The sequence below is a fragment of the Triticum aestivum genome, chromosome 7D, assembly GCF_018294505.1.
Source record: "Triticum aestivum cultivar Chinese Spring chromosome 7D, IWGSC CS RefSeq v2.1, whole genome shotgun sequence".
NCBI classification, from domain to species: domain Eukaryota; kingdom Viridiplantae; phylum Streptophyta; class Magnoliopsida; order Poales; family Poaceae; genus Triticum; species Triticum aestivum.
The window spans coordinates 557,179,521-557,192,441 of NC_057814.1; the positions used below are offsets into that span (position 1 = coordinate 557,179,521).

A 12,921-nucleotide genomic window follows, 5' to 3' on the forward strand; every position below is an offset into this window, starting at 1 on the left:
TTATCTGCCAGACTGTTAACTTTTATGCCAACCTTTTGTTTTATAGTTGTAATTTGTTTTGTTGCGATACAAAATTTGTTCGTAACGGGTAGCCACCGGCTGAAGAAAACAGCAAACCATTTTTGTATAGTGTAGGTTGTTCCCTATATTTGCACTGGTGGCGATCTTTGATGCCCAGTAGATGTAATTTGTGCAATCGCCTTAATAGCCTAGCGTTAGGTTCGGGCTTATTTATTTCCTAGTCTTCTTCCATGGTTTACTAGTGGCCGCAACAACCATGGGCCATATACTGACCTTGGTAACCTTGCCCCTGCTATAGTCCGTAGGATCCATGGGCCTCCTACGGGCAGTCGATAAATGGGCCTCCAACAGGGCCGTAGAATCGGTGGGCCTCGGGCCGTCGGATAAATGGGTCTACATGGGCCGTAAACGGGCGTAATTGGTATCGGCCCAGCACGGTAACGGGCCGTTAACAGGCCGGAGGACAACAAAGGCTTACTTCTGTCACAGGCATAACGAGTCGTTAATGGGCCAGAATATAGGACGAGCTGGAAACGGTGCAATGGGTTAACAGGCCACAAACGGGCTGACTCTGGCCGCGGGCCGAATTTGGCCCATTAGGGGAACATGCCAGTAACGGGCCGGAAGTAATCGTGGGCTGGAAAGGAGCCCAAGAATGTATGGGCCGTCAGTAGGCCGAAAGCTAACACGGGCTGGAAACGACCCATGTGAATCATGGGCCGTTAATGGGTACAAAGAAATTTACTGTTCATTATGGGCTAGAGTCACCGTGGGCCTATAAAGGGCCTAAAGGTACGAAAGGCCTCATATGGGCCGAAAGACATCATGGGCCATACATGGGCCTAAAGTGAAACTGACTAGTGTTATACTCGACGACCCACATGACGTTGTTGGGCCGATTTCGGGTAGGCCCTAACGGGTCGTGAGTTACCGGGCCGTAAAATGGGCTATTTGCAAAGAGACCATTAACAGGCTTTTCATGGGCCAGCCCGCGAACTTTTGACCAAGTCAAACGGGCCGGCCTTTGTAAGCTAACTGGGCCAGTGGTGGGCCGTCGCACGTGTCGACATATCATAGGCGCCTATCTGACCGACTGACGAGCTGACACGTGTTTCCTCCGGCCAATCAGAATTTTACACGTGGAAAATTCTCATTGGTCCGGGTTGTTAACGGGTTATCGGATCCAAAACCGGACCCGATAGCTTAACAGCGAACCGTTACGGTGGATGCCACGTGTCGGTCACCCTTAATGAAAGCACTTCTGTGACGCGCGATTTATCGTCATGGAAGTAGACACTTCCGTGATGATAATTTTGGTAATGTCATGGAACACTTCTACGACAGCACAGGTATGACTATCTTGATTCTGTCATAAAAATAAAATTGTTATGGATGTACATGCATGACAGAAAACGTGACCTACTGTGACAAACACGTATCATCACGGAAGTATATTTTTTTGTAGTGTGGGCCATGGAGGTGCGGAGGATCTCGAGCCACCGTTGGCAGGAGGGACCCCGTTCTAGTTCTTTTTACGTCCAGTGTCTTGTTTGGGGTTGTATGGCGGCGGCAATGTCCCTCAGTTGGAATAATGTCTCCCACATTCTATCCCCGTCCCAATGGTGCATCTAGCGTCGTCGGAGGATGTGTCTCCATCGAAACTTGCGGGATTCGGTTGGTGCCGGTGTTCGGTAGATCTGTTTGGATCCGGTCTTTGTTCATCTTTGTTTGGGTGTTTATAGATTTAATGCTTCCGATGTACGACTTTCATCATCGGCGATAGTTGTTGCTTTGGTGCGCTAGTCCTATAGAGCCTTAGTACGACGACTTTTCGACTGTTTACAAGAAAAATGTTTGCCCGGCTCCGACAAGGGGGAGCGATGACAGCGGCACGTCTTCGGCTCATTCAAGTGAATGTAGTTGTCGCTAAATGGTCCACGGATCTAGTTATAATTTTTATTACCTCTGACATTTTTTTACTGCCATGATTAGAGATGAATATATCAAAAGTTTCCGATGCCAAAAAAACATACTGATACAATACGAGACTCGCGTGGCTCCTCAACGGAAGTTCCAAAATACCATGGTGGTGGCAGTGAAGGTGTTTGATAAATTGACAGGGTGAAAGGCCCAATCCGTACTCTGATGCCAGGCGGCGCCTGGAGCTAGAACCGGGCGTACAATAGGCGCTGGAAGTCGTTGAGGATCGCGGCCGCCGTACACATGAGGACGCGCACGCTGCTGTCCTCCTTCCCGCTGTCCATCAGATAGACGAACCTGGCGCGCTCTGACACGGCGCGCAGCATTGCCAGTGGCTTCCCCCACCCGAAGTCCACGTCGTACACCGGCATGCCAAGCCAGCTGATCACCCGAAGCTCCGTCTCTGGCATGCACCCCGGCGCCGGCTTGCTGTCCATCTCGGTGAGCTCGAAGTAGTCTATTGAAGGAAATATGCCCTAGAGGCAATAATAAAGTTATTATTTATTTCCTTATATCATGATAAATGTTTATTATTCATGCTAGAATTGTATTAACCAGAAACATAATACTTGTGTGAATACATAGACAAACAGAGTGTCACTAGTATGCCTCTACTTGACTAGCTCATTGATCAAAGATGGTTATGTTTCCTAGCCATAGACATGAGTTGTCATTTGATTAACGGGATCACACCATTAGGAGAATGATGTGATTGACTTGACCCATTCCGTTAGCTTAGCACTCGATCGTTTAGTATGTTGCTATTGCTTTCTTCATGACTTATACATGTTCCTATGACTATGAGATTATGCAACTCCCGTTTACCGGAGGAACACTTTGTGTGCTACCAAACGTCACAACGTAACTGGGTGATTATAAAGGTGCTCTACAGGTGTCTCCGAAGGTACTTGTTGGGTTGGCGTATTTCGAGATTAGGATTTGTCACTCCGATTGTCGGAGAGGTATCTCTGGGCCCTCTCGGTAATGCACATCACTTAAGCCTTGCAAGCATTGCAACTAATGAGTTAGTTGTGGGATGATGTATTACGGAACGAGTAAAGAGACTTGCCGGTAACGAGATTGAACTAGGTATTGAGATACCGACGATCGAATCTCGGGCAAGTAACATACCGATGACAAAGGGAACAACGTATGTTGTTATGCGGTCTGACCGATAAAGATCTTCGTAGAATATGTGGGAGCCAATATGAGCATCCAGGTTCCGCTATTGGTTATTGACCGGAGACGTGTCTCGGTCATGTCTACATAGTTCTCGAACCCGTAGGGTCCGCACGCTTAAAGTTTTGATGGCAGTTATATTATGAGTTTATATGTTTTGATGTACCGAAGGTTGTTCGGAGTCCCGGATGTGATCACGGACATGACGAGGAGTCTCGAAATGGTCGAAACATGAAGATTGATATATTGGAAGCCTATATTTGGATATCGGAAGTGTTCTGGGTGAAATCGGGATTTTATCGAAGTACCGGAGGGGTTACCGGAACCCCCCGGGGGTTAATGGGCCATAGTGGGCCGTAGTGGAGATGAGGAGAGGCGGCCAGGGCAAGGGCCGCGCCCCCCCTAGTCCGAATAGGACAAGGAGAGGGGGGCGGCGCCCCCTTTCCTTCCTCTCCTCCACCTCTTTCCCCCTTCTCCTATTCCAACAAGGAAGGGAGGGAGTCCTACTCCCGGTGGGAGTAGGACTTCTCCTGGCGCGCCTCCTCCCTGGCCGGCCGCACCTCCCCCCTTGCTCCTTTATATACGGGGGGGGGGGGGGGGCAGGGGTGCACCCCAAGAACACAACAATTGATCGTTTGATCTTTTAGCCGTGTGTGGTGCTCCCCTCCACCATAGTCCACCTCGATAATACTGTAGCGGTGCTTAGGCGAAGCCCAGCGTCAGTAGAACATCATCATCGTCATCACGCCATCGTGCTGACGAAACTATCCCTCAACACTCGGCTGGATCGGAGTTTGAGGGACGTCATCGGGCTGAACGTGTGCTGAACTCGGAGGTGCCGTGCGTTTGGTACTTGATCGGTCGGATCGTGAAGACGTACGACTACATCAACTGCGTTGTGCTAACGCTTCCGCTTTCGGTCTACGAGGTACGTGGACAACACTCTCCCCTCTCGTTGCTATGCATCACCATGATCCTGCGTGTGCGTAGATTTTTTTTTGAAATTACTGCGTTCCCCAACAGTGGCATCCGAGCCTAGTTTTATGCGTTGATGTTATATGCACGAGTAGAACACAAGTGAGTTGTGGGCGATATAAGTCATACTGCTTACCAGCATGCCATACTTTGGTTCGGCGGTATTGTTGGATGAAGCAGCCCGGACCGACATTACGCGTACGCTTACGCGAGACTGGTTCTACCGACGTGCTTTGCACATAGGTGGCTGGTGGGTGTCAGTTTCTCCAACTTTAGTTGAACCGAGTGTGGCTACGCCCGGTCCTTGCGAAGGTTAAAACAACACCAACTTGACAAACTATCGTTGTGGTTTTGATTCGTAGGTAAGAACGGTTCTTGCTAAGCCTGTAGCAGCCACGTAAAATTTGCAACAAAAAGTAGAGGACGTCTAACTTGTTTTTGCAGGGCATGTTGTGATGTGATATGGTCAAGACATGATGCTAAATTTTATTGTATGAGATGATCATGTTTTGTAACCGAGTTATCGGCAACTGGCAGGAGCCATATGGTTGTCGCTTTATTGTATGCAATGCAATCACCCTGTAATGCTTTACTTTATCACTAAGCGGTAGCGATAGTCGTAGAAGCATAAGATTGGCGAGACGACAACGATGCTACGATGAAGATCAAGGTGTCGCGCCGGTGACGATGGTGATCATGACGGTGCTTCAGAGATGGAGATCACAAGCACAAGATGATGATGGCCATATCATATCACTTATATTGATTGCATGTGATGTTTATCTTTTATGCATCTTATCTTGCTTTGATTGACGGTAGCATTATAAGATGATCCCTCACTAAATTATCAAAGTATAAGTGTTCTCCCTGAGTATGCACCGTTGCGAAAGTTCTTCGTGCTGAGACACCACGTGATGATCGGGTGTGATAGGCTCTACGTTCAAATACAACGGGTGCAAAACAGTTGCACACGCGGAATACTCAGGTTAAGCTTGACGAGCCTAGCATATAACAGATATGGCCTCGGAACACGGAGACCGAAAGGTCGAGCGTGAATCATATAGTAGATATGATCAACATAGTGATGTTCACCGTTGAAACTACTCCATCTCACGTGATGATCGGACATGGTTTAGTTGATATGGATCACGTGATCACTTAGAGGATTAGAGGGATGTCTATCTAAGTGGGAGTTCTTAAGTAATATGATTAATTGAACTTAAATTTATCATGAACTTAGTACCTGATAGTATCTTGCTTGTCTATGTTGATTGTAGATAGATGGCCCGTGCTGTTGTTCCGTTGAATTTTAATGCGTTCCTTGAGAAAGCAAAGTTGAAAGATGATGGTAGCAATTACACGGACTGGGTCCGTAACTTGAGGATTATCCTCATTGTTGCACAGAAGAATTACGTCCTGGAAGCACCGCTTGGTGCCAGGCCTGCTGCAGATGCAACTGACGACGTTAAGAACGTCTGGCAAAGCAAAGCTGATGACTACTCGATAGTTCAGTGTGCCATGCTTTACGGCTTAGAACCGGGACTTCAACGACGTTTTGAACGTCATGGAGCATATGAGATGTTCCAGGAGTTGAAGTTAATATTTCAAGCAAATGCCCGGATTGAGAGATATGAAGTCTCCAATAAGTTCTACAGCTGCAAGATGGAGGAGAATAGTTCTGTCAGTGAGCATATACTCAAAATGTCTGGGTATAACAATCACTTGATTCAACTGGGAGTTAATCTTCCGGATGATAGCGTCATTGACAGAATTCTCCAATCACTGCCACCAAGCTACAAGAGCTTCGTGATGAACTATAACATGCAAGGGATGGATAAGACGATTCCCGAGCTCTTCGCAATGCTAAAGGCTGCGGAGGTAGAAATCAAAAAGGAGCATCAAGTGTTGATGGTCAATAAGACCACCAGTTTCAAGAAAAAGGGCAAAGGGAAGAAGAAGGGGAACTTCAAGAAGAACAGCAAGCAAGTTGCTGTTCAGGAGAAGAAACCCAAGTCTGGACCTAAGCCTGAGACTGAGTGCTTCTACTGCAAGCAGACTGGTCACTGGAAGCGGAACTGCCCCAAGTATTTGGCGGATAAGAAGGATGGCAAGGTGAACAAAGGTATATGTGATATACATGTTATTGATGTGTACCTTACTAATGCTCGCAGTAGCACCTGGGTATTTGATACTGGTTCTGTTGCTAATATTTGCAACTCGAAACAGGGGCTACGGATTAAGCGAAGATTGGCTAAGGACGAGGTGACGATGCGCGTGGGAAATGGTTCCAAAGTCGATGTGATCGCGGTCGGCACGCTACCTCTACATCTACCTTCGGGATTAGTTTTAGACCTAAATAATTGTTATTTGGTGCCAGCGTTAAGCATGAACATTATATCTGGATCTTGTTTGATGCGAGACGGTTATTCATTTAAATCAGAGAATAATGGTTGTTCTATTTATATGAATAATATCTTTTATGGTCATGCACCCTTGAAGAGTGGTCTATTTTTGTTGAATCTCGATAGTAGTGATACACATATTCATAATATTGAAGCCAAAAGATGCAGAGTTGATAATGATAGTGCAACTTATTTGTGGCACTGCCGTTTAGGTCATATCGGTGTAAAGCGCATGAAGAAACTCCATACTGATGGACTTTTGGAACCACTTGATTATGAATCACTTGGTACTTGCGAACCGTGCCTCATGGGCAAGATGACTAAAACGCCGTTCTCCGGAACTATGGAGAGAGCAACAGATTTGTTGGAAATCATACATACAGATGTATGTGGTCCGATGAATGTTGAGGCTCGTGGCGGATATCGTTATTTTCTCACCTTCACAGATGATTTAAGCAGATATGGGTATATCTACTTAATGAAACATAAGTCTGAAACATTTGAAAAGTTCAAAGAATTTCAGAGTGAAGTTGAAAATCATCGTAACAAGAAAATAAAGTTTCTACGATCTGATCGTGGAGGAGAATATTTGAGTTATGAGTTTGGTCTTCATTTGAAACAATGCGGAATAGTTTCGCAACTCACGCCACCCGGAACACCACAGCGTAATGGTGTGTCCGAACGTCGTAATCGTACTCTACTAGATATGGTGCGATCTATGATGTCTCTTACTGATTTACCGCTATCGTTTTGGGGTTATGCTTTAGAGACGGCCGCATTCACGTTAAATAGGGCACCATCAAAATCCGTTGAGACGACGCCTTATGAACTGTGGTTTGGCAAGAAACCAAAGTTGTCGTTTCTTAAAGTTTGGGGCTGCGATGCTTATGTGAAAAAGCTTCAACCTGATAAGCTCGAACCCAAATCGGAGAAATGTGTCTTCATAGGATACCCAAAGGAGACTGTTGGGTACACCTTCTATCACAGATCCGAAGGCAAGACTTTTGTTGCTAAATTCGGAATCTTTCTGGAGAAGGAGTTTCTCTCGAAAGAAGTGAGTGGGAGGAAAGTAGAACTTGATGAGGTAATTGTACCTGCTCCCTTATTGGAAAGTAGTTCATCGCAGAAACCGGTTTCTGCGACGCCTACACCAATTAGTGAGGAAGTTAATGATGATGATCATGGAACTTCAGATCAAGTTGTTACTGAACCTCGTAGGTCAACCAGAGTAAGATCCGCACCAGAGTGGTACGGTAATCCTGTTCTGGAGGTTATGCTACTAGACCATGACGAACCTACGAACTATGAAGAAGCGATGGTGAGCCCAGATTCCGCGAAATGGCTTGAGGCCATGAAATCTGAGATGGGATCCATGTATGAGAACAAAGTGTGGACTTTGGTTGACTTGCCCGATGATCGGCAAGCAATTGAGAATAAATGGATCTTCAAGAAGAAGACTGACGCTGACGGTAATGTTACTGTCTATAAAGCTCGACTTGTTGCAAAAGGTTTTCGACAAGTTCAAGGGATTGACTACGATGAGACCTTCTCACCCGTAGCGATGCTTAAGTCTGTCCGAATCATGTTAGCAATTGCCGCATTTTATGATTATGAAATTTGGCAAATGGATGTCAAAACTGCATTCCTGAATGGATTTCTGGAAGAAGAGTTGTATATGATGCAACCGGAAGGTTTTGTCGATCCAAAGGGAGCTAACAAAGTGTGCAAGCTCCAGCGATCTATTTATGGACTGGTGCAAGCCTCTCGGAGTTGGAATAAACGCTTTGATAGTGTGATCAAAGCATTTGGTTTTGTACAGACTTTTGGAGAAGCCTGTATTTACAAGAAAGTGAGTGGGAGCTCTGTAGCATTTCTAATATTATATGTGGATGACATATTGCTGATTGGAAATGATATAGAATTTCTGAATAGCATAAAGGGATACTTGAATAAGAGTTTTTCAATGAAAGACCTCGGTGAAGCTGCGTATATATTGGGCATCAAGATCTATAGAGATAGATCAAGACGCTTAATTGGACTTTCACAAAGCACATACCTTGACAAAGTTTTGAAGAAGTTCAAAATGGATCAAGCAAAGAAAGGGTTCTTGCCTGTGTTACAAGGTGTGAAGTTGAGTAAGACTCAATGCCCGACCACTGCAGAAGATAGAGAGAAGATGAAAGATGTTCCCTATGCTTCAGCCATAGGCTCTATCATGTATGCAATGCTGTGTACCAGACCTGATGTGTGCCTTGCTATAAGTTTAGCAGGGAGGTACCAAAGTAATCCAGGAGTGGATCACTGGACAGCGGTCAAGAACATCCTGAAATACCTGAAAAGGACTAAGGATATGTTTCTCGTTTATGGAGGTGACAAAGAGCTCATCGTAAATGGTTACGTTGATGCAAGCTTTGACACTGATCCGGACGATTCTAAATCGCAAACCGGATACGTGTTTACATTGAACGGTGGAGCTGTCAGTTGGTGCAGTTCTAAACAAAGCGTCGTGGCGGGATCTACATGTGAAGCGGAGTACATAGCTGCTTCGGAAGCAGCAAATGAAGGAGTCTGGATGAAGGAGTTCATATCCGATCTAGGTGTCATACCTAGTGCATCGGGTCCAATGAAAATCTTTTGTGACAATACTGGTGCAATTGCCTTGGCGAAGGAATCCAGATTTCACAAGAGAACCAAGCACATCAAGAGACGCTTCAATTCCATCCGGGATTTAGTCCAGGTGGGAGACATAGAAATTTGCAAGATACATACGGATCTGAATGTTGCAGACCCGTTGACTAAGCCTCTTCCACGAGCAAAACATGATCAGCACCAAGGCTCCATGGGTGTTAGAATCATTACTGTGTAATCTAGATTATTGACTCTAGTGCAAGTGGGAGACTGAAGGAAATATGCCCTAGAGGCAATAATAAAGTTATTATTTATTTCCTTATATCATGATAAATGTTTATTATTCATGCTAGAATTGTATTAACCGGAAACATAATACTTGTGTGAATACATAGACAAACAGAGTGTCACTAGTATGCCTCTACTTGACTAGCTCGTTGATCAAAGATGGTTATGTTTCCTAGCCATAGACATGAGTTGTCATTTGATTAACGGGATCACATCATTAGGAGAATGATGTGATTGACTTGACCCATTCCGTTAGCTTAGCACTCGATCGTTTAGTATGTTGCTATTGCTTTCTTCATGACTTATACATGTTCCTATGACTATGAGATTATGCAACTCCCGTTTACCGGAGGAACACTTTGTGTGCTACCAAACGTCACAACGTAACTGGGTGATTATAAAGGTGCTCTACAGGTGTCTCCGAAGGTACTTGTTGGGTTGGCGTATTTCGAGATTAGGATTTGTCACTCCGATTGTCGGAGAGGTATCTCTGGGCCCTCTCGGTAATGCACATCACTTAAGCCTTGCAAGCATTGCAACTAATGAGTTAGTTGTGGGATGATGTATTACGGAACGAGTAAAGAGACTTGCCGGTAACGAGATTGAACTAGGTATTGAGATACCGACGATCGAATCTCGGGCAAGTAACATACCGATGACAAAGGGAACAACGTATGTTGTTATGCGGTCTGACCGATAAAGATCTTCGTAGAATATGTGGGAGCCAATATGAGCATCCAGGTTCCGCTATTGGTTATTGACCGGAGACGTGTCTCGGTCATGTCTACATAGTTCTCGAACCCGTAGGGTCCGCACGCTTAAAGTTTCGATGACAGTTATATTATGAGTTTATATGTTTTGATGTACCGAAGGTTGTTCGGAGTCCCGGATGTGATCACGGACATGACGAGGAGTCTCGAAATGGTCGAGACATGAAGATTGATATATTGAAAGCCTATATTTGGATATCGGAAGTGTTCCGGGTGAAATCGGGATTTTACCGGAGTACCGGAGGGGTTACCGAAACCCTCCGGGGGTTAATGGGCCATAGTGGGCCTTAGTGGAGATGAGGAGAGGCGGCCAGGGCAAGGGCCGCGCGCCCCTCCCCCCTAGTCCGAATAGGACAAGAAAAGGGGGGCGGCGCCCCCCCTTTCCTTCCTCTCCTCCACCTCTTTCCCCCTTCTCCTATTCCAACAAGGAAGGGAGGGAGTCCTACTCCCGGTGGGAGTAGGACTCCTCCTGGCGCGCCTCCTCCCTGGCCGGCCGCACCTCCCCCCTTGCTCCTTTATATACGGGGGCAGGGGAGCACCCCAAGAACACAACAATTGACCGTCTGATCTTTTAGCCGTGCGCGGTGCCCCCCTCCACCATAGTCCACTCGATAATACTGTAGCGGTGCTTAGGCGAAGCCCTGCGTCGGTAGAACATCATCATCGTCACCACGCTGTCGTGCTGACGAAACTCTCCCTCAACACTCGACTGGATCGGAGTTTGAGGGACGTCATCGGGCTGAACGTGTGCTGAACTCGGAGGTGCCATGCGTTCGGTACTTGATCGGTCGGATCGTGAAGACGTACGACTACATCAACCGCGTTGTGCTAACGCTTCCGTTTTCGGTTTACGAGGATACGTGAACAACACTCTCCCTTCTCGTTGCTATGCATCACCATGATCCTGCGTGTGCGTAGAATTTTTTTTAAAATTACTGCGTTCCCCAACATCTATGGCCGAGCGCACTAGCTCGTCGTCCATCCGACGGACGGCGCTGCTGATCTGGCCGGCCACGAACACCAGGTCCTCCGAGGAGGAGACGTCTCGCACCTTGCCAGCCGCGCCAAGCCAGATGATCCCGTTGCCGCAGTAGCCAGGCGGGAGCGGTGGCCTCATGCTGCGCCGGACGCTGGCCGGGAAGGTGAGGCGGGTGGCGGCGTCCGGTGGCAGCCGGCGGGCGACGCAGACGCACCGCCACACGTGGGCACTCAGGGCGCAGAACGTGCTCACGCGGCCGCCGTCGCCACCGACGCAGGCACGCTTGAGAGCGGTGACCTGGTCCTTGGAGACGACGGTCTCCGACGGCTCGACGGATAGGTTCAGTTTGGGGCAGAAGACCGAGAAGGCGTCGGGGTGGACGAAGGGTGGGGAGCGCGCGCGGAGGAGGTTGCGGTCGTGGAACGGGAGCTCTAGCGCCGCGGCGCCGCCGTCCCTGGAGAAGGCAGACCACGTCTGCAAGAAGTGGAACGCGCTGATGGCGTCGACGGCGACGTGGTGCAGCGCCGTCCCTAATGCCACCCCGCCGCACTTCAAGAAGGTCAGCTGGACAGCGCACAAGACGGACGGCGAGTGGTCTTCGACGCGGGGAACAAAGAGCGTCCTCAGCTCCGGCGACGGCAAGAAGCTGCGGAAGTCGTCGATGGTGAGGTCCGAGCGAGCGACGATGAAGAGCGCGCCTTGGCCGGTGCAGTCGACCTCTGCCCGGCCGTTGCCGTCCATGCCGAGACGGCCGGCCAGGGGGTAGAAAGCCACGAGCGCCATGGCCATCGCCGCCTTGAGCCTGGCCACGTCGAAGAAATCACCGGGGTCGGAGCGGTACGGGTAGAAGTAGACGGTGGGGGTGTGGCCTCTGTTGACCAGCATGAGGTCGAGCGGGGAGAGCCACATGCCTCTCCTGGGCGTCTCCTGGCAGGGTGCCACCATGCACGACTCCACCACCTCCACGTCGTCCACACCCATTTTCGCCGCGTTCTTCGTAGAAAGCACCGCGCCCATTTTTCTCCTGCTGACTGAGCTGAGGTCGAGTGATGTGTGTAGCGCTCTTGCAGCAGCTGCCGCGATTCTCCCATTTTATAGTCTCCATGCATAGACGTGCACACGGTACAGGGGTTTATGTTCTTAAAATGATTCTTTTTATTTAAACTAGAAAAGTGGCCCGCTCGATGCGCGGGCTAGAACTTTATAAAGTTTAATAAGGAGAACATTAATTATTTAGTCTAAAGAAAATCTGGAATCAATGTGATGACATTTTTAAATATAAGACTTCTATGAACATAGTTTTGTATATATGTTATCCATTGATCCTTTACAATTATGTATTTCGTACTAACTCTATCTTTTATGATTATATTTCTGACATTTTCATTGTGTTGTGTTGTTAAAAAAAATTGTGTTGTCGGTAGCTCCCATCCATGGAAGTAGACGATCCATCTTGGGACCAGGATTGGTAGTGTTAGGTTCCACTTTCTTCCCAAAAGTTAAGAAATAATTAGTATATTCTGATTAACTATATTTCTAATGTTCCATAAAGACAAATTAATATTTGTTAACTAAATATGAAAACATGTACGATTACATTCTGCATATAAGCTATAACAATGTCCTAATGCTGTCACTTTTGGTATGCATTATATAATAAGCTTGAAGAGTCAGATATCACATAATGGATGCATGTTCG

General features: G+C 47.2%; 1 protein-coding gene across 1 annotated transcript; it reads right to left on the bottom strand.

Annotated features, from left to right (window-relative positions):
- Positions 1-2,186: 2,186 nt before the first annotated feature.
- LOC123171410 (putrescine hydroxycinnamoyltransferase 1) lies at positions 2,187-12,203 on the bottom strand. The gene is made up of 2 exons (XM_044588927.1): positions 11,180-12,203; positions 2,187-2,458 (listed from the first exon to the last, which is right to left on the bottom strand). Exons 1-2 carry the CDS (start codon positions 12,201-12,203, stop codon positions 2,187-2,189), a joined length of 1,296 nt encoding a protein of 431 aa, XP_044444862.1.
- Between the last annotated feature and the right edge of the window lie 718 nt (positions 12,204-12,921).